The 21,209-nt window shown below is 34.7% G+C and overlaps 1 protein-coding gene across 1 annotated transcript in view; it reads left to right on the plus strand.

Annotated features, from left to right (window-relative positions):
• The first annotated feature begins 546 nt into the window (after window positions 1-546).
• The window catches only part of LOC106131315 (phospholipid-transporting ATPase VA), a 41,548-nt gene continuing 20,885 nt past the window's right edge, over window positions 547-21,209 (plus strand). The window contains exon 1 of the mRNA XM_060944608.1: window positions 547-1,758. Within this exon, the coding sequence (XP_060800591.1) occupies window positions 950-1,758 (809 nt within the window). The 5' untranslated portion in view covers window positions 547-949. The remainder of the gene's footprint in view (window positions 1,759-21,209) is intronic.

Raw genomic sequence — 21,209 nt, forward strand, 5'->3', positions numbered from 1 at the left:
ACATTAGTAGACTTATGGATCTATGATCGACTGCAGTAGGTATACGATCGGTGTACAACTTAGTTACAATGCAAGCGTGCCCGTTTCAAGTAACAAGGTTAAAGTTTGTATCCTACAATGGCATGTACGAAGGACTGAGTTAGAGAAGAGCAGAGACTGAGTTACAATTGCTAACTAATGCTCATATGGTGAGGGGTTATGTAGGTTACATATTCAGGCTGGATATGTGATCTTCATGCAACCTCGGTAGGCTCCCTGGAATTGCTTTGTGTAAAACCCCGATATAAAAGTATGCTCAAAGGTGGGCTCCGGGCTTTTGTAACCTAACAAAACAAACTAACATATACAAATGATATAACATATCCTTTTAATTTGAACAAAATAATTATTGTTGCACGGTTGCAAAGAAAATCAACAATAATGAATATATGAAATGAATAGAAAAAAAAAATATTGTCGCTAACTCGATATTATATTTTAGTCGAGTTGACTACAGATGTTAGTGCACCTCCCGTACTAAGTTAAACTCGTCTGTCTGGTCAGCACTCCATTGTCAAGTCATGTCAGTGTCAAATAAACGGTCCCATCGGTCGAGTCAACATTGCTTGTTTTTAAGTTTTGTTCCGTAGTTTTATTCCTCGCGATTCACGCAAATGACCTTTTTCATAATAAGGTGATCACTTAGAATCAATTTGGTTTCAAATATGAGCTTTACATCTACAATCACTCAGTTTTAGACCATTGGAGCATCTGGTTTGTGTTATGAAGAACAGAGGATAGTGCTAATGTGTGAAACTGTGAACCAGTGAACAGATGATTTACATCCATATGTTTCGATTTTCAAGACAATTTTTCTCCGAGCTTATCAATATAAACGGTGCAACGACTTAGTCGATTGGGGTTTTAATGATACGAAGAAGAGGAATAAAAGTTATTCAGATGAATAAAAATGTCAACAGAAGGAAGCGGCGAGACCCCCTCCGTAGTGCCAAGTTTACCGGGAGCACCGGAGCAAACTTACTTATTTCCCAAAACGAAAGGACATTCGAGATCAGTCAGTCATGGCGGGACACCGATGCTGGCAGGCAATCCCACGGCGGCGCGTCCACTCAAGTCTGCCTTACGAGGACACCAACGGGCACTATCGCACGGCCAAATCGTGGAAGGTGCTCGGTCATCCTCAGGACCAGGTCACAGCCGCACCGGTAGTCGAACTGATTTCATTCTCCCTCCAGGCCATCGAGATCAGGCACCAGCAAGTGCCTTGCCACGGCTGAGCTCAGTAAGGGCCCACTCTCGCCAAGCTTCACGTTCAGACTCCATTTACACTATTCGTCGGAACTCATCAGTCGGAGTATGGCACCGTACACTAACTTGGTTTCTGAGGAGGCAACCCCCCTCTGTGGACAATCGAATGCTAATTGTAACTCCTAACCACATAGTTCCCGAAAAAACCCCTCTAAAGGAACACCCAAATGGACACAGATGTGACAATCAAATCAGGACTACAAAATACACATTGTTGTCTTTTTTACCAAAGAACTTATTTGAGCAGTTTCATCGGATTGCAAATGTGTACTTTATATTCATAGTGTTATTAAATTGGGTGCCTCAGATCAGTGCATTTGGCAAGGAGATTGCCATGATGCCTGTGTTGTTTGTGCTCACAGTCACTGCCATCAAGGATCTCTTTGAGGACCGAAGAAGACACCTTTCTGACAAACGAATTAACAACTCCTTCTGCAGAGTCTACAAAAAGTGAGTAACATACATACAATAACATAATACATACCTTTTTTAATTATGATACTGATATTATTACCTGACACATATCTCAAGCCCTAAATTGCTTACCATTTGTGATCACATTGGGATTAATGCGCCATGGATTGGCAAAAGCTTTCCCAAATATGTTTTGAATTACAATTCACCTAAGAGAGGGTTTGGAGGTTACCTATGGTAGAAAAAAACATTTCTACACAATAGGTATAAATATTTTTTTTGGCAAGAACTTGAAACCTAGAGTCTAAAATCAGATTAGGTCAGTGATTTTGGATTCTAATACTCGTTCCAAGCCTTTTTATAAATACTACCATACAAGAGGTACAGCCTCTGATACACATCCTAGATTTAAGTGTTTTTAGAAATATTTTTAGGACTTCTATAAATGAACAAAACTAATTTTTAGAATCTAATTCAGTAGTTTTTGTTTGTAGTAGGTATTTATGCTTTTTCTATAAGAGAGTAGTAAAAATATCTTGGGTCAACGAAACTAAGCCACCTGAAAACATTTAAATACTTATTTATTTATATTTATATATCTATATAGCTTAATTGAATCATATCAGTAACTTTTATGTAAGAGATTTTTTTGGTGAAATAAGGTAATGAAATCTTGCTACCTCATTATGTAAGATAATAATATTTTTATTGAAGTTCATCATAGTCCTAAGTATGGACTATCTATAGATGTAAATTGAATCTGACCAACTTCTTGTAGTAGTACTTGAAAGATTGATTGATAGGCCTAAAAATCTATTTTTAGGATTATTCATATGTGACCAACAGAAAAGACTTACGTTTTTCGAATATCGTGAGTAACGTGATGTGAAAACTATTGCTCCAATATAATGTGTTTGGAGTGATCCAACTTAAAAATTAGTAAGTACATAAAAATTTTCTCCCCCAACCCCCTAAGGGCAATAAAGTCAGTAAAGAGGTCAGAATTTTTTATTATGATTGCTAGCTCACCCATACAGATTTAGTTTTGCGGTGGACAAAGTCGCGGGCAACATCTAATTAATAATTAATTATATAGAACGGAAGTTTTGCCCACAAATACGGAAACGGGTGTTAAAATGTGACCTACAGAGCAATATTAATCTTTACTCTGCATCAGATGTCGTAAAATAAGATATAAAAATATGTTATTGCAATTAGCCATTACAAAGCACGAAGTATTCCTACCATTCGATTAAGCAACAATGGTCACTACACGGTCCATTATCATGTCGAAATATTTGTATTGTTTCGTAAATATGCGGTCATTTGTTATTGGGTTTATAGCTATTCAAGGAATTGACGAAGATTCGACTTTGGCATTGCTAATTTGGATAAATCTTTGACAGCCAAATTGATACGATACTACTCCTTCCTGCTGGCGTGAGGTTACTTCCTCACCTGTCTGGAGACCCAGGGTGCGACTTTTTTTGACCATAATCCAGGATTGGATGAGTCAGGTTTTTACACCAAACGACTACCATCTGAACTTCGCAACCTTTATAAGGGAGCCTAACCCGTATTGAATCATGGTCACACATTCAGGCGCCTGAATGTGAATGAGTTCCTTCACCATAGGAGCATCGGTTAGCACTCCAACTAATGTACATAACTCAGAAAAAGAGTCATTCGTATATGGTTGAGGTGCAATTTTTACCTTCATATGCGCACCTTATTATTTACCTCTGTTATGTATGATAGAACTTAAATAAAGAAAGTTAACCTGATAATGACTGAACAGGTAGTAATTTTAACACATAGGTCAACTACTCGACTAATGTGTACATACGTAACGAATCTCCGGAGGGAACATGAAACAAGCAGGTACACAGCTTAGGCTGAACGCATGTTGATGAATATTACGCACCGCTCTTGACTTCCCTGGTTTCTTATGTGCCAGCACACTGACAAGGCATGTTTTATCTACTCTCATTTTCTATCACTTCTTCACCAAAGATATAGAAAGAGAGAGTAAAGAAGGCATATCCTTTGTCAAGCTTCGCGAATTGACCCCCTGGACAAGTCTATCTCGACATTAGTCCTAAGTTCTTATAAATAAGAGCACTCCACTCCCGTTTTCTATTTTCAAAGGTCATGGGTCATGTGAGGTTCGGCGTGTTACCCATGTCTGCTCTTCCCAAGAGAGTTTTCCCTCTTGGTATATCCTGGTCGGTGAGTGGGTTCCGAGCTCTGAAACTTATTTCGTTCCCTTTGGATCCCATTAGATCAGCCTATTGGGGTGCTTATGTTTCATCAGCTTCTTTCCCGGTAAAAATGTTTTATAGGTAGCCTAACTAATAATTTCACACTTAATTAAGTCGCGTTTCATACCGAACTGAAAGGATCTCTACAAAAAAAACTGCTCTGCTCCTGTGTAATGTTAATGAAATCTGCATTTTCTGCGTCAAATATCGCATCGCCATACTACCCGCAGTTTGGTTTTTCGACCTACTTACAAGTCACCGGTTCAAGAAAGCCTCGACAAATTTTCGACAACAGCTTTCACTTATATTACTCAGTCTAAACTACTAGCCCGATGACCAACATAATAAATTAATTGACTGATTGAATTTATAAATTAAATTCTCGAACGCTTATGTAAACCAACTTCACATAAAGGTTGTGATAAAATTATAAACCAATATGTTCAGTGGATGATGTCTCCAAAAAAACAAACAATAGAAATATAAATAACAGCTGAGAGTTTAACTAGTTTCTGAGAGTTCAATTAGGTACGTGATGAGTCTCATGGAAATATTTTCTTATTTAATACTATTAATATTTATTATATATTTATTAGTAATAAGGTACAATAAGGTCCAGGTACAATCGTATATGCATTCTGCCTGCATATTCATCGTCATAAAAATGGTAAATCGTTCATTCAACCTCTCCGCTTGCACGGATACATAATATAACTAAAATCAGTTGTCTTCGTGACTGTATGAAGTTCATTAAGTATTGAAAGGCTTATTATTCCTGATTTATTAGTATTGATGGTAAAGACAGTAAGTAGTAACGTGACGTGCCAGCTAGTACTCGGGGCAAAACCATTTCACGGACGAGAAAACCGAGACTCTATCGTTCTATTATTCAATGAATGTGCTTTGAAATTTTCATGATGTTTGCTCTATTACGAGTTGGGCGGCCACCGCTGGGAATCATACATTACATCCTACCGCACGGCATGCGAAGCAAATAACAATGTCAATAAAGACGCTTTTCCCCCTTGGGGCTCGTACACGGAACACAGTATTTTACACCTTCACTGTACTAATCATTTAGTTACACGTAAAAACGTGCGTGATAATTTCTGTTTTATGGCGGTAATCGATTTTAATATTTAACAATATTTATGGTCAAAACTCTATTAGAAATTGGATGAGAATATTTGAACTGTTCAGGTGTCGTAATTGGTATTAGAGAACCATCGGAAAGGTCGACACGAAAAATCGCTCCTTTTTGCTGCCACTGCTGCGACGCTCGGCGTCGAGTGATTTGGCTGGTGAAGGCTGGCAAGGCCAACACACTCAAATGCACAACACAACCTTGGATATGGGGTTGTATCGTAGCCCATGACCCTGGGAGGTGCTGTTAGAACAATAGCTTCTTATAGCACATCATGTCATAATAATTAACCTATATTTTCCTTTATTTTTATGAATTAATTTAAAAGAATAATATTTATTTTTGTACAACGAGTGACTGGTGTGTTTACATAAAAATTGTCTTATATTTTATTAGCCCTAATAATGAATAACTAGCTACGAAATAAAATAAAAAATGGCGTCTCGCCAATTTATTATTTACACCAAACATTTCAATTAATGCAATCAAGCCCCGAGCGTTCAAGTATCATTGAACTACCTACAAACAATTAGGTTTGATCACGGTTAGATTATCATGAATGGATTTATGGTGAAAAAAACATACGGATTTATTTTAGCACGCCATATCTAATCTAAAAGAAATACTAAATCAAACAGATCACGAACATGAAACAGTAAATAGTTTTTATTGCTATAAGGAAAAATCAATAAATAACTGTTGTGTAGCAGCATCTTTAGTTGCACATACATTTTTGAAACGATATCAAACTCGTTTATCATTCAAGCCGTAAGGAAAAGAGCAATAACGAGTAATTATTTGTACCTATATCATTTTCTACATTGACATTCATGTCTAACCCGTTAACTCGTAAGTTTAAATTTAGATAGACTCTACAACACTGAAGGTGCCAAAGCATTACCTATGTTGTTTTGCGTTTGTAGTCTATATTGGCGCCAGTTTTGGTATGGAGACGACAATAATGTAGGGATACACAAGAACGGCTGAAGAATGTTTATCCTAAATTGTCCAATTCTCCAGCTATTACTGTAAACATTACATCGGTATAAGTAGTTCATAACAATTGCAAATTGATAGAAAATAAGACTGGAAGACATCATCTAATGAAAAATAAATCTAGGTATGGTATTTTCCTTGTCTTCATTTTCAATCTACATTTTCAAACTAACAGTATAGATCATTCATAGAATCCATTAGAAGTGATACAAAACTGTAATCACGGCATGAATATTTTATGAAGCTATGAACAATAAGCACCCGTCGTGTTATGGGGTGCTCTACCCATGCGATGTGTGTCAACTGTCACTGGTCAAGGTTCTGAACTTCAGGGTTGGTAAATTAGTCCAATTCCGAATTCCCGTGGGTCATGGTTAGAGGCTTCTAACAAATTAAATAGGTCATGGGGTATGTTAATGGAGTTCATGTTACTGCATAGAGAAAGGTGTACTGAAATAATGTTATAAGATATCAAAAAGGTTAGTAAAATACGTCCAAATTGAGATAAGCTTTATATACTATTCCAGGTTTTGGCAAAAAAATGAGTTTTCATTTAAGATACTGACGCTTCCTAGCATTTTAGGAAATTGAGAAAATCCCCCATCTTTGTTTTATTTATTCATTCATGCATATATAACTATTGCAAGAATCATCTGTGCCATAAGTACAATCCAAAAAAATCCTCAAGTCACAAACATCATTTGATTTTATTACTTGATGTAACACTATCGGTTAATTGCTTATAATTAATTATAAGTTGAAATTGATCTATATGACATAGCGTGAGCTTCATAATTGGGTGTGAAGATTAAATGATAACACTTAAGTGTTTTATATAATTTTAACCTTTTCAATTACTAAAAAACCTATGCAAGAAGGTGACGAAAAATGTCTATAGTTAACACACATATTCATGCATATATAATTCTTTGATGTCAGCTCCTAAGCGTCATATCTCTGTCGTTCTACAATTAATTGGGTAACATATTTGCAAGATAAAACATCTATTATGAATAGGTATGCTATAAAGAATTTTAGTAAGAGACGTCGTGCTTATACCAAGTTTTCCTTATATGTTACTCTTTAATAAAACATCAATCTGAACCAAAACATATATTTAATCAATTCTGAATGAATTAATCAGGTTAACTCGTAATTAGTATCAGCCAAATATCTATCAAAAAGTTTATTAACCAAATCTCGTAATACATCACGTGTTTCCTATCGTAATATGCCATATTGATTACATTTCCGCGAAGCGTTGTATTTTAGTGTGAATTTGTTGGATATTGGCTGAATTAGCTCTTACTATAAATTTACTTAATATTGATTAGGTACAGTATAACATACCTATGTAAATATATAAAAACTAGTATTCATGTTAAAGTTGTGCCCGTTTATTTGCTGATTAAAGTTATAATAAGTGTGTTAACAAACAATACTTCCAAGAACAAGGAATTAAAATATAGAAATAGTTTTTAGTTAATTCCACCATCATTATATTACATTATACATAATAACATTTCAAAAAATATAAATTTGGATAGAAGTGGTTACCTAAATATCCTATTTCAAGGAACCTAATTTATGAAATACTAGAGGCCGCCCGCGACTTCTTCCGTATGGAAACCCTATCAATCCCGCGGACACTCCCGGAAAAAGTATCCCATATGTTATTCTGGGTCTTCAGCTACCTACATACTAAATTTCATCGTAATCGGTTCTGTATTTTTTGCGTGAAAGAGTAACAAACATCCATACTGACATACTCACAAACTTTCGCATGTATAATATTAGTAGGATGATCACTTCTACTCAAAATTAACTTTGTTCAGGCCCAGGCGTCCTGGCTTACAATATTTTACTAGTTCCACTGCATAGTCACACTCATAATTTTTCATAGTAACGTTTTCAAGATAAGATAAAAGTCGCGCGGAAGTGATTGTGTAATTCATTGCAAACTGATAAATTGATTGCTCTTACTTGTCGCGAAATAAAATGTTTATATGTATATTTTGTGTACAGCCGGGGCTACCACATATATAAAAATCATTCGATGTTGAGGAGCCCAGAACAACTTGTATATGTTTTAAAAAGTACAGACAATCGTCCGTCGAAAATCGAAAAATGCATTAATTTATACTTTAACTGATGCGCAGAGAGCAATCACAATCGTGATGATTATATTGTACATATACATAACAGCGATTGATGTTAGTGATCTATGGAAGAATGTTAATGACAGTTGGCCGCATTATACCTTAGACGGTCTGTTTGGCCGCAGTTGTCGAATTCTCGCCTCTGAACTTATAGGTCCCGGATTCGATGTAAGATAACTTTTTTTGGTTAGCCTAAGTCTTGGATTATCAATATACTTAAGTGTATTTGTTTAATAATATAGTATTTTTGAGTTAGTAGCTCTAACAAGTCTCAAAATTACTTCGAGGCTTACTCAATCTGTGTAATTTGTCCTGTATATATATATACCAATTACTGTTTGCTTAACACGTAACGGGCCAAATAGTATACAAATAAATAACCAAAAAATAAGAAAAGTAAGCCGTACGTTTGGCATTTCCTTTGATAGTATTATTTAGTCGGTTTGAGATAAGAAGTTACAATGTATAATACGAATACAATAAAAATTGTGTTTACCACAATATAGTTAACACCGACTATAAAATAAATAGTTCATTGTGGTCGATGACATAGGGACAATATATTTATCGTTCTTGATACAGTTCTTACTTTTTCTAATCTAAAGTCTAGATTAATGGATACGATTTATAAGGAACCTTCAAACTTTCATTGTTCAATCCTCGATTGTTAATACAAATTTGAGTTATTTCGGTCTGTATATCCTCAAAATTTGATACTCTAGTGGATCCATTCTATTTTAATTAAGATACGATCAGATCGGACCATAGTTATAATTATAAAGAGTGAATCCGTTTATGTAAGCAGACCGAAAAAACTCACAAATTTGTAGAGCAATAAATTTTTTGAACTTCAGTTCACTGGTGCCTTCGATAAGATATAAAATTCACTGGTGCACTATTGATCACAAGTATTATATAAGGTATTTTTTAAGTATTTGAATACCTATGTAAAGGAAGATATTGATAAGATTTTGTGGATGAAGGGAAAAAAGTATGCCGAAATTATGTGATCATTCATCATTCTCATTTAATCAAATTAAAGAATTAATAATGAATAAAAAAAAAAACTGAATTTTATAATACGAAGAAGTCACAAAATAATACTAAAAGAAAATATTATAAATCTAACACAGGTGCTTAAAATTGTATCTGCGCGTCATCGTTGGAACACTTGTATAAATTCTACCGTTGCTGCCACACCTATAACCACGTTTAACAAGGTAAAAAGGATAGAATATAGGTACCTTGTCCGTGTGGTTTCCAGCACTTTATCTTTCCCTTAAATAACTAAATTGTTAAGTTAAACTTGGGATTCTGACCATGTGGCTCTGTCTAGCCCACGTGGGATATAGACGTAACTATATGTATGTACCTGTTTAGCAAAGCTGCGAATTCGTTTTATTCAATACTGTGTTCACTGTATTGTTCTTAGTTTACTGCATCAATACAATTTTTTCTTCTTCATATGATATGGTTAAATATAGTTATAGCGACTCGTCCATCACTCTATGTCATATCATTTAAATATAGACATAATACCTACCTACGTGCAAAGTATTAAAATCAATAAAAGTTGCTACAGAATTGATATACTAAGATACAATAAAAACATTTTTATTGTTATAGTATAAAATCTATAGTATAAATAACACAAAAGAAAATTAAATGGATTTGAAATAAAATACGCTTAAGTTTTAGTTTAAAGGTATTGTGCATACATGCTTATTTCAAACAAAACTTTAATTGCATTTTTGTATGTGGTTTGGTTAATTGAATGTCTCAAACAGTTTTTACAATATTTCTATTGGGTACAAAGAACAAATAAATATGAATATTAGTGAACGACACGAATCATCACACAGCGAGGTTCAATCTATCAATACGCTAAGGTCATTGTAATTCTTCACTATTTCACCCCATACTGCACAATGAGACGTTTTTATAAAGAAGTTATTTTAAACCTGCATGTTGTAGTATTAATAATTATCTGCATGTAATAGTCTTTTAGTGATATATATGTAAATAGCCCGTGAAGATTGTAAACCACTTGCAAACTTTTGCACGGTCTAAGCAAAGTAAATCTAAATTAATGAGCTATCTGATCTTAACCATATGCTTTGTTGTTTATTCATTAAATTCGTAAACATTTTGCACGAAATCGGTGTGGTCCAAGATAAAAATAAAACTTCGGTTAATATTTGGGTTAATAGTTGACTGAATAAGCGAACACCTTCGGTGGTCGGTAACATGTGTCGTAAAAAATGTTCGTTATGTCCGCTCCCCATCCTTGAATACTGTAATACATTATTGTAATTACTTTAAGGTTTTTGACAATCAAAATTATTTATTTTGTCTTGGATACTACACGCATAAAATTAAAGATTTTGTAAGTTATTCTGATTTGTTTCACAAAACGCTTATTTGTCTTATTAATTTTTAAGTCTATAATTAAGAAAATGTCATTATTTCGAATCATTGACATCGTTGTCGCTCACTGGAACTAATAGAGTTGTCTCTTGTTTTGTTAAACATCGTATAAACAATCTTATTTATTCTGTGGTTAAAGTTGAACAAAAACAATTCTATTAGCAGATAAATGTTATGTTTTTGAATGTATTATTTCTTACATTTTCTTAAATAAATATACTTAAAAGGATCTAATTTCATCAGTAAACTTCTATTGTTACATTGACATTATTTAAAAAAAATATCTTAGGACGAAATATTTAACCAAATAACTACGTACTTAATTTAAACATGTTTTATTATAATTGTATATTATGTATATATTTCAATTTACGGTCGCCATCGCAGAAGTCTTTACTGCTTTGCCGATAACTACACATACTTTAATTATATGCACTTGTGTTATGTGCAATAACTACATAGCATTATTATAGAAAACATGTAAATTGCAATAAATGCATTTTATTCGTTATAAATATTGCAATAGTGTGTATAAAGATAGGCGTTTCATTATTATCTAGGTTGTTTGTAATGCAAAAAACATGCAGTTCATTACCAAATAAATAAGACACTTAGCATTCGTCTACAATGCTTGGCCGAGGTGGTAACACTTAGAAGAGTGCTGTAATCGACCAGACCAAAGCAATAAGAGTCATACCATTTATCTAATTGTTCTGGTGAAGCAGTACGTAAGTATGAAACCCAACTAATGAGCCGCTAATTTCGCGCTAGCCTTGATGAGTCGACCTTATCCTATCGCGAAAGAAGGACATTGCCATTGGATCAAGGTCAATTTCTTGAAAGTATCGTCATTGTGAGTAGAAATTAAAGTATCAAATAAACGAAACATCTACACTTCAAGGTTATTTGAGTGGCGCAAAATATATTTCGCCTTAACTATATTTAAAGAACAGTACAGTTCTATTGAAAGACATTGTATTTTGTTTACTGCGGCAAACTAACCTGGTTGACGTTTTAATCATGGGATAATATTATCAGTATGTCCTAAAATTTCACTATCGTAGTGCAACACGCCGGATTATCAAATTTAGTTTAAATCTAGCTCATCACGCACAACTAGTTAATCCCAGCATGATACAATAAAATTGCCGTAAAATATGGCAACATTAAAGTTATGGGTCAAGGACATTGGATTTGAATAACTAACATACATATATACTACGTAAACATATAATCACGTCTATCCATTGCGGGGTAGATGGTATGGCTTTATAATGAATTTGAGATTCAAATATAATCTTAAACCTTCTAATACAGGTTTCCAAAAGTGGTCACAAATCCTACTACTATTATAAAGGCGAAAGTTTGTATGGATGTTTGTTACTCTTTCACGCAAAAACTACTGAACCGATTACCATGAAATTTGGTATGTAGGTAGCTGAAGACCCAGAATAACACATAGGCTACTTTTTATCCCAGAGTTCCCGCGGGATTGATAGGGTTTCCATGCGGACGAAGTCGCGGGCGGCCTCTAGTACTGAGATATATTGTAAATCTGATCACCCTAATGATTTATCGTTTGTACGACTGTTTTGCGCACTACATTATAAAGTCTATATTTTCTCGTCTGTATGTATGCACTATTCCGGAAAGTTGTGGACAGATTTTATTCCTGTTTAAAGTGTTGGGTTTCTGAGGTAGGTTTTTAGTATTTAATACTACCCGTGCGAAGCTGGAGCGGGTCACTAGTATCGAATAAAATATAAATTTTCAATACGTCCGACGTAATAAACACCAATCCACCCGACCAAGCAGTAAAATAAAACCGCAAGCGCAGCTCGTTAGAGAAGTGCCGATATTTCCTACTACGTAATACTGTATTCGTAGCTAATTAGTGCCGAGTGTCTCGCTAATTGTTCTAACTCGCTTCAAGCGCTAATCATTGGTGGTCTAAACAATGTCTTCGCGCCGCTCCGCCTGTACGGAGAATGAATAGTTGGGACATTATCGTCGATGTACCTACTATTACTTTCAATAGTTTCAATATTTGTATAGTCTTATAGCCTTACTAGACATGTTACATTAAAATCTGTATTTACCACGTTATGTAGATTGTTCTTTGCGTTAGTATGCCTAGATTTCAGTTGCGAGTAAATTTTTAGACGTGCTGACTTCAAACAAACCAAAATTTTTTTCCGACTGAATTCAATATGGCCTTAAAATGTGATGACCATTGTCGTATGCATCCCCATCATTTACGGCACACTTATTCGGTTTTTAGATGAAATAAGAACACATGATGTCATTTAGCCCTTTTTTACAACTTCTTTTCACTTAAATGGCGTCTGTCAATTTATTTTAATTCGGTTTTTAGATGAAATAAGAACACATGATGTCATTTAGCCCTTTTTTACAACTTCTTTTCACTTAAATGGCGTCTGTCAATTTATTTTATACCTAGACCGCAGAAACATTTGGTAAACTAAACGTAGAAACAGGTAATGGCTTACTAATGATGTCATTTACTTCAACATTATCAAATAAGGCATATTATTTGTATGTCTGTTTATGTTTTATAAAGACAATGACTTTACCCCAACGGGAGTCGCGCGTGATGGTATATATATGTTATGACTTCTTAAAATCCTTCAATAAGCAGATAATTACTAATGTTATTCTCCGTTAAACGATCCATTTGCCATATTGCGTATATGGTGTATTACCATGCCATATACGTGTCAATTGTTTTGAGTTAAAACAAGGTATCAATTATCATCATCTTGTGCCGATGACCGGAGCCTTTAAAATTTCAGCAATCAACAAACAATATTCTAAATAGACAGTCTATTGTGCGTTTTTGTCTTAAAACAAGTTTGAATTGCATACAGAGAATATTTAACTATAATGTTGTATTGTCTGTTCAGTGCTCTACCCTTCACTTATCCAAATGACCAACCATTTAATTAACTTCACTCCCTGTATTGTATATATTCACACTCCAGTTTTAAGATATCTGTTCAAAAGATTTCTTTTTCTTTGTTTTGTTTTCTAATTGTATACTCTGTTGAAATATTATATTGGCCAGTTGTTACCTTCAAGTCAGCTTCGTCGTGACCGTGATTGAAAGCAAAACAAAACCTTTGTTTCCAAGAAGCCCTGCTATCAACAGTCCAGTTTTCGACGCTTTTGTTATTGATGTAACATTGCCTTACGATTTATTTCGGTTGTTCACAATCGATCAGCATTCAAAATGCATCGCGGTGTGCTGTGCCGCGCGTTCAGAAACAGCATGCCCTTTGTCTTCTAACTTTTCAGTTCCAATAAACCAATATTGGATTCTATGGACTCTTTCAATAATTTAATGGAACAGGTCTGTGCCCAAGTTTTGATAAGTTTGAATATACCAATTCTATTGGCAGTAATATCAATAAGGGTATTGTTTCATAGGTTGTGAAATGTAAGAAAGAAAACTTCAATTTAAAAAGAGAAGGTTTTGTTTTGCTTAGGTCGATTTATTCATTCACTTTCTTATGCCTCATAACATTAGTAGGTACATTTAGGTATTCTGTACACAATGATTATAATTATATTTATATATTTTTTTAATTGATATTTTTTATATTTCAATTATAATGTTTTAAGACGTTTCAGATTGGTAAACAATCAATCGAAACATTCGTGACGGCACCGTAGATTGACGATTGAATATTCATAGCGCAAAGCGTAAGCGAGCGTGCCGTGATGCACGGTCAGCGCTGATCGATGCAGTTAGCGTGATGGACATCACTATTTACCATGATTATTTGCCCCATTTAATCGACGTTTTAATGGGAAATCTTTGCATTTTGTGAGGAAAACCAGCTAAACTTACCAAACATCAAATTAGTCACGTCTGCCACACTCTTCTAAACCTGGGAAGAGTACCTAAAACCTACCTCTGGCTACGCTTTTGACTAGGTACTCTTCGATAAACTGCAGGGGCTGGCAGGGGGTACATATATATTTTGTAAATAATAAATGCACACTAGTACTTATTTAAGTTATTCTTTTTTTATTTATTTAGTGATCAAATTAAATAGCGATCTTACAAAAGGAATCTCTGTTAAGGTCTTTCAAATCTCGAAATACACAACATAATTCACCACCTTCAAAAAAATGGCAAGTGATATGTACATACAATACAAGGAAAGTGTGGAAAGAAAGGTCGGAGTGTGTAGGCCTAGACGAACGAATCTTGATCAAATTATTGACTTCCTGGCAAGAGTCAGGTCAGGTGTACCCGAAACCGACAAGCTTGCATGAAGAGAGTTATGCATGTGGATGTGTTAGCGAAGGAGTATGCAGAGATCGTGGCAAGTGGAAAGATGTAGTCTCTGCCTACACCTCCGGGAAAAAGGCGTGATATTATGTATGTATGATATGCGCGAAGGTTTTTCACTAATCTTTTCGTATTCGTAGCCCAATTAAAAAATACAGTCGCTGGTTAAGGTAGTTATTATTGAATTGCATCACAAGACATGTCGAATGTTCGTTTAGGTCTTACACATAAGTAAGTACATACCTATTTCTTTGCGCAAGCGTATTATTGGATTAACGACTTCGTCTTTATGACTGTCTATATGGCATCCAATGAAAGTAGGTAATTAAATGACAAGCGTTATCATATCTTGTTGGTATTCATACCAAATTATACCAATATTATTCATGTTATCTTATTTTCAAGAAAGGTTTCTCTGTCTTTATGTTGAATAACCCATCTTGGGGTAATATTGCGCAATTTGCTGCTATATCATAATCTGTAATGCATGAAATGTTAACAGAACTGCTTTGATTTTATCTTAATAAATGTTTACTTCATTTAACGGTCCTTTTCGACTGGCTTGACAACGCATGACTAAAAGTTTATTTTATCTGAATTTGCTCAAAGTAAGAAACCAGGAAGAATAAATGTCGTAAATCAATGTCAGTAAATTAATAAACATTATATTTATTATTTATCGATCAATGGTTACCTTCGCGCGGATTCCTTTTAAATACATCATAAATAGACCGGAATCCCCGTGTAAATTATTTGTATTGTTGAGAAGAAATAAGTGTAAAGTTCATGATTCGATTATTTAGTTCAGATTTTTCTAGAATATTATCGGGACTATGCTTAAGATTCAAACGATCCAATCATTCGAACCAGACGTTGCCCCGTTCAAAAATATCAGAGACCAGCAATCGAACAAGGAACGCTAATGGAAGCCTATTAAAATGGCTGTGAGTATTAAAGTGACCGTGATCTTGCTGTATGACATTGGAATTGGTTTCCCCTTTCATTGCGCTGATTGGACCGGTTCTTCAATCTTCAACTCACAGTGACTGAGCATATTTCTGGCTAATCTATATCTGTTTTACGTTCTCCTCTGTATCTTAATGATGTGATTACAGCAATAGTAAAGATTAAGCATCTTGAGAATGCTATGTGTTATAATGTAGTAATAATGTAGTCGCAAAAGTTGTGTGAATTTTTTAATCATCCCGAGCGTTGGTAAAATCCCAGCGGCCTCGTCCATCATTCTGCCTGGAATGGGTTTTCCTTAACGGGTAGATAGGTCGTTTGTTGTTTAAACGTTTTAATTCAAAACTGTTAGGAAATTCAGATTGTAAAAATGGAAGTGTAAAGATGAATTGTAAAGATGAATGTATTTATTACACCAAGCCCTAAAATAATAGCCAGGATTCAGTATCCGCTTATTACAAGTGAACAAGGAAAATCGTAAAGCATGTCATAATAAGGTAACATATCATACTTTATGTGATTACCTATTGCTCAATAGTTGCGTTATTGTTACAGAATAATTTGAAAAATGTATCCACATATCTATGACTTGACATTCTTGTTTCGTTATTATTAAGTTATTTCACTGAGATTATACTGGATAGCTGCAGCTGCTATATCACAATATCGTATGAACAAACAGGCGGGACCATACAATATGATGTGTCTGTCTGACAGGGTTGGTAATGAAGATGCATATGGGGTGTTTGTCCTCATTTCACATGGCGACATCTACATAGACATAGTTTAAATAGCGGGAGCTCATACCGATTGGTGAAATGCTTTGTAAAACAAAATAAAGAAAAAACATAATTACAGAAATGGATTGATTCTATCGAAAATGAAACAACATTTCGACCTGACGTACAAATAGAAATTGATCGTGCTCAGCTGATATTTGCACAATGCACAATTACATCTCTTTTATAATGCATCTTCTTTATGGTGAAAGTAGCGCATTATGGCAAATTTCCCAATCCGTGATCATACAAATATAACAATGACAACTATAGAACATTATACATATTTTAAGCAATTTTTTTCTTCTTTCGAGATTGCTTACTTTTGATGTTGCATTGTGCGTCATTCTCACTGCTGCGTTTTGCCTGCAGGAGATCCAAATGTGGTGTAACCTTTGAAACGAAGGTCGTTGTAGAAGCGAAATCAATTATTGCCAATACTCGGTTCTGGTCGTAAACATTCGCCCAATAAAGTTTATTAGTTTGTCGAATGACGACATTCGCACTGAGGCCTTCGGAGATCATTCAGCTTGTTAAATCACATCTGTATCATTTTGTCAATTTATATATTAAATGTTTCAATAAAACTGTTTTGACATCACACACTATTAATTTATCTGTAATTGTTGTTTATTAATAAATTGGGGAAATAAAACAAATTGATCCTTTGATTCAATGGATGGACTTTGAAGTTTTGAAGATTGCAAATATCGGCTTTTATTGAGCTTCACCTTATACCACTTTGTAATGAAAGTTGAAATATCAAGTTTATACAGCTACAAATTTTGATCGTTTTTGTCTCATGTGAGTACTGATTCTTAAAAAAATAATGCTATTAAAATTTCTATCTATAATCTTTTTGAAGGAAGGACAAAACCTCAGACAGTGTTGACAATGTTTTTGATGTGTTTACGATATTAGTACCTACTATGTCATCTCAAAATTGCTTAAAGATTCTGTCGGGTAATAGTTGTGGGTATGCGAACAACGTACGCCGCTACAAGTCACGCACGCGTAAAGAATTGACGTAAAATTTTACGGTTGAAGATATTGTAAAGATAATGTACTATGATAACTAGGAGATTAAATGATAATATCATAGATAATACGAAGCTATAAAATTGGACTCGACTCAGCATGTTAACACGTCCAAGTCGAGTAATGCCCCGCACTTATCTATTCAGTCGGCAAGATAGATCGATGAGAAAAAAATAATACCCTTACGACAACCCACGACAATAAAGTCATGTCATATGATGTGATTCCCAATTAGCCTACATTTTAAATTGGTGGATTGCATATGCAACGAACAAATGCAAACAATAGCACTCGGAACTAGTTTAATCTCAAGAGCACTCTGGGCGCTCATGCGTCCGGCTATACAAGCAAGACACAATGCGTCTCAAGAGACTAGGCTCCTCCAAGGCACGGCATGTCGCAGTTTTTGCCCGAGGTGCAGTCGCGCGAGGCCGCGAAATCTCCGTGGCGCTACATTCACTTCCTGGTAATGAACACCGTTTGAAGCTCGCCAAATTCATTCAAATTTAGAATCTTCTGGAAGACCAGCTTTGAGAAAATTATTACAGATAATTGAAGCTCTTGCCCATTATATACAAACATTAAATCACGCATCTTTACCAAAGGCAGAGCCTACATTTCTCCAGTGGTTGTGAACCTTTCGTTTCATTGCTTCATCTACATTATACACTCTCTTCGCTCTCTTCATAAGATCTTGTCATAAGTTAAGGGTAGGTAAGGTACTATTAACCGATTTCATCACGTTCTCCTGGGCCTTCCTCTTCCAATGATGATATATAACTATATTACGTTCGCTCAAATATTAGATATCGCTGTATATCACACTACCGACCTTGTGAAGGTAAATTATACCAATTAACATTGAACTGATTTGATAGGTGCGTTCTAAACGATCGAATTTGTAAATATTTATGAGGGGACTGAACTACTTAACACAAATTTAATATCCGTTTATTTACACGCTTTGTTGATAAAAAAATAAACTTACGTCAAATCATATCTCTATGACAATAACAGGCTTAAAAATGGTGTATATTTTGTATGTTTCACTGATCATTTATCTATATTAATTATATTATTCATAGTCAAAAATCTGTATTATATGATAAAAATTATGAAATAGGACATTACATCTAATATTTTTTGTTAACTTTCATATTTAATTTTACTTTACTGGACTTGACGATGCCATTAGGTCTTTATCATATCAGTCTACCTATATACAGCATCCGCTAAAGTGCATTTACCCATACCGTTCAGTCATTGACAATGTTATCACAGAAACTGCCTTAACTACATATATGATTTACCATTATTTTTTCGAATAACGTTGTGGAAATAGTGTTCCAATACCGAATACTTAAAACCGTAATATTTTTTTTCTATTAGGTATTATAATATTATCAACAGTTAGGATTGCGAGAAAAAAGTGTAAACAGTGTTCTTATATCGAATAACCACGTGATAATTTTTAAATAAGTACCTACATGTATTTAGTTGCTGAATTTTCCAAGCTCAAAAGTCAAATATTTTTGCCAAATAAAATGTAACAATTGCTTCCAATAAAATTTAATGTGGGTAACAGTTTTGCTGATATACGTGCCTTGTTACACGCGACCTCATTCCGATTGCCGGGGTACTCGTACTGTTTATGACTAGTCTGATGATTCCCTATCGTCCTGTTTTGACAATTTATATTGCGGTGATAAGTTGAATATGCTGGCTGGTTACGATTTATGACTATACTATGATGAGTAACAAATTCTTGAAGTGGTTATGTATATTATAATGATAGCTCGTGCTACATTGATATCAAGGTCGTCGTTACCTTATCTTGAGAAACCTTTCAACGATTCATTAGAAGAGCGTCGATGAACCAATCTCCTTTATCAGATAAGCTAACCCTTTTTATCGTGTTCAAATAAAACGTAACACGATGTGGTTCATTTTATAACAAGCTGTTATACTTATACTTTTAATAGTGTCAGATACACAAGAAGTATAGTAGGTACACCCATGATCTAGTTGTTACAGTGTCTTATTTACTCTCTCTCTCTCTCTCTCTTTATTTCTAGGATATCTATATCAATAACAGTTGTTCTTTCTTGCTCGGCTTCTTACTTCACAATATATTCTAACACCGAATGATAATATTCGTCCCACGTATTTATTTTAAAGCGCAATAATGTGTCGTCTCCAAAACAGAGCTAGAGCAATCATCTCAAGATCTTATACTCATTTCTATTCATGACTCATGCCAACCTCAGTACGTGAGAGAGTATCTTCACGGATCTGCATCGAATCGAGTCATTCGGCATACATGTCGGACGGTTTCTCCCGCGGCCGGCACGCGTCGGAAAAGAAAGCGAATAGGTAACGGTACCGGTCGACACAGCATAATTATATTACGTACATAAAAGTCAATATTATAATAGACAGGACACCTCTGACAAATTTTATTATTAATTATATTTAAACCAACAAACAAATTAAACATTCTTATTTAAGTTGCTTCGGAACTCTATCCTCAATGTAATACACTTGGTCTTACATACCCATAAAATATCAATCGACCACCATGGTTAGTAAATACAAAATAATCGATACGTAGACGTGAAGAAAATTTAATAAAGTGTTCGATTGAATCGGAACTTAAACCGCAATCCAATCGTTAAAAAGTCATTAGGCTTCAATCGAATCTAGGATCAATTCGATGAGTGATGTGTGTAAACTTCACCTTCCTCTACGGCCTACAAACTACAAGGCAAACGCGATTTTATATCGAATGTCGAACCGATTAGTCGCGAAGACAACAAAAAAATTGTCATTTATATCATTTAAAAACCGGTCGTGTTGGGAATCTACTTGATTTACTCAGCGCAAACGGTTAATTAATTCCAAATTACAAAGATTTAACTAAGTAAAATTATTTTTATTTTTATATCCTTTAATAATTTGATTTGGTTCCATTATTTATAAACTTGAAAAGTCGATAAAGCTATAGTTTAATAATATCATAACACCTTTGTACTTATACCTGTTCTCATTGGCCCTGCTCACCGAAGATCTGAGCAACTACGAAATCTGCCCTAAATCTTGTTCATGTCCACCTGAGAAGTGTGCTGTGCTGCCGCTCGACCTGGCTGCGAAAACGTTGAATCAAGGCCAATGCGTGCGAAACACCTACGCGACAACGAACTACCACTCATAAATAACCATAAAGCGTGCTAACTGCTCATTTCTATTTCCCCAAAGGTCTGATGCACGCTGGAAGATTAGACACGTCACTTACAAAATATCAAACACCAATTTTGTTTTGTAAACCATTTGATTTGAACCAATTTTTTCAAGCTTTCAGTAAGTATGTATATTGATTTTTTCTGATACTTTTCTTTTTAC

The sequence above is a fragment of the Amyelois transitella genome, chromosome 6 (genome assembly GCF_032362555.1).
Source record: "Amyelois transitella isolate CPQ chromosome 6, ilAmyTran1.1, whole genome shotgun sequence".
Classification (NCBI taxonomy): Eukaryota; Metazoa; Arthropoda; class Insecta; order Lepidoptera; family Pyralidae; genus Amyelois; species Amyelois transitella.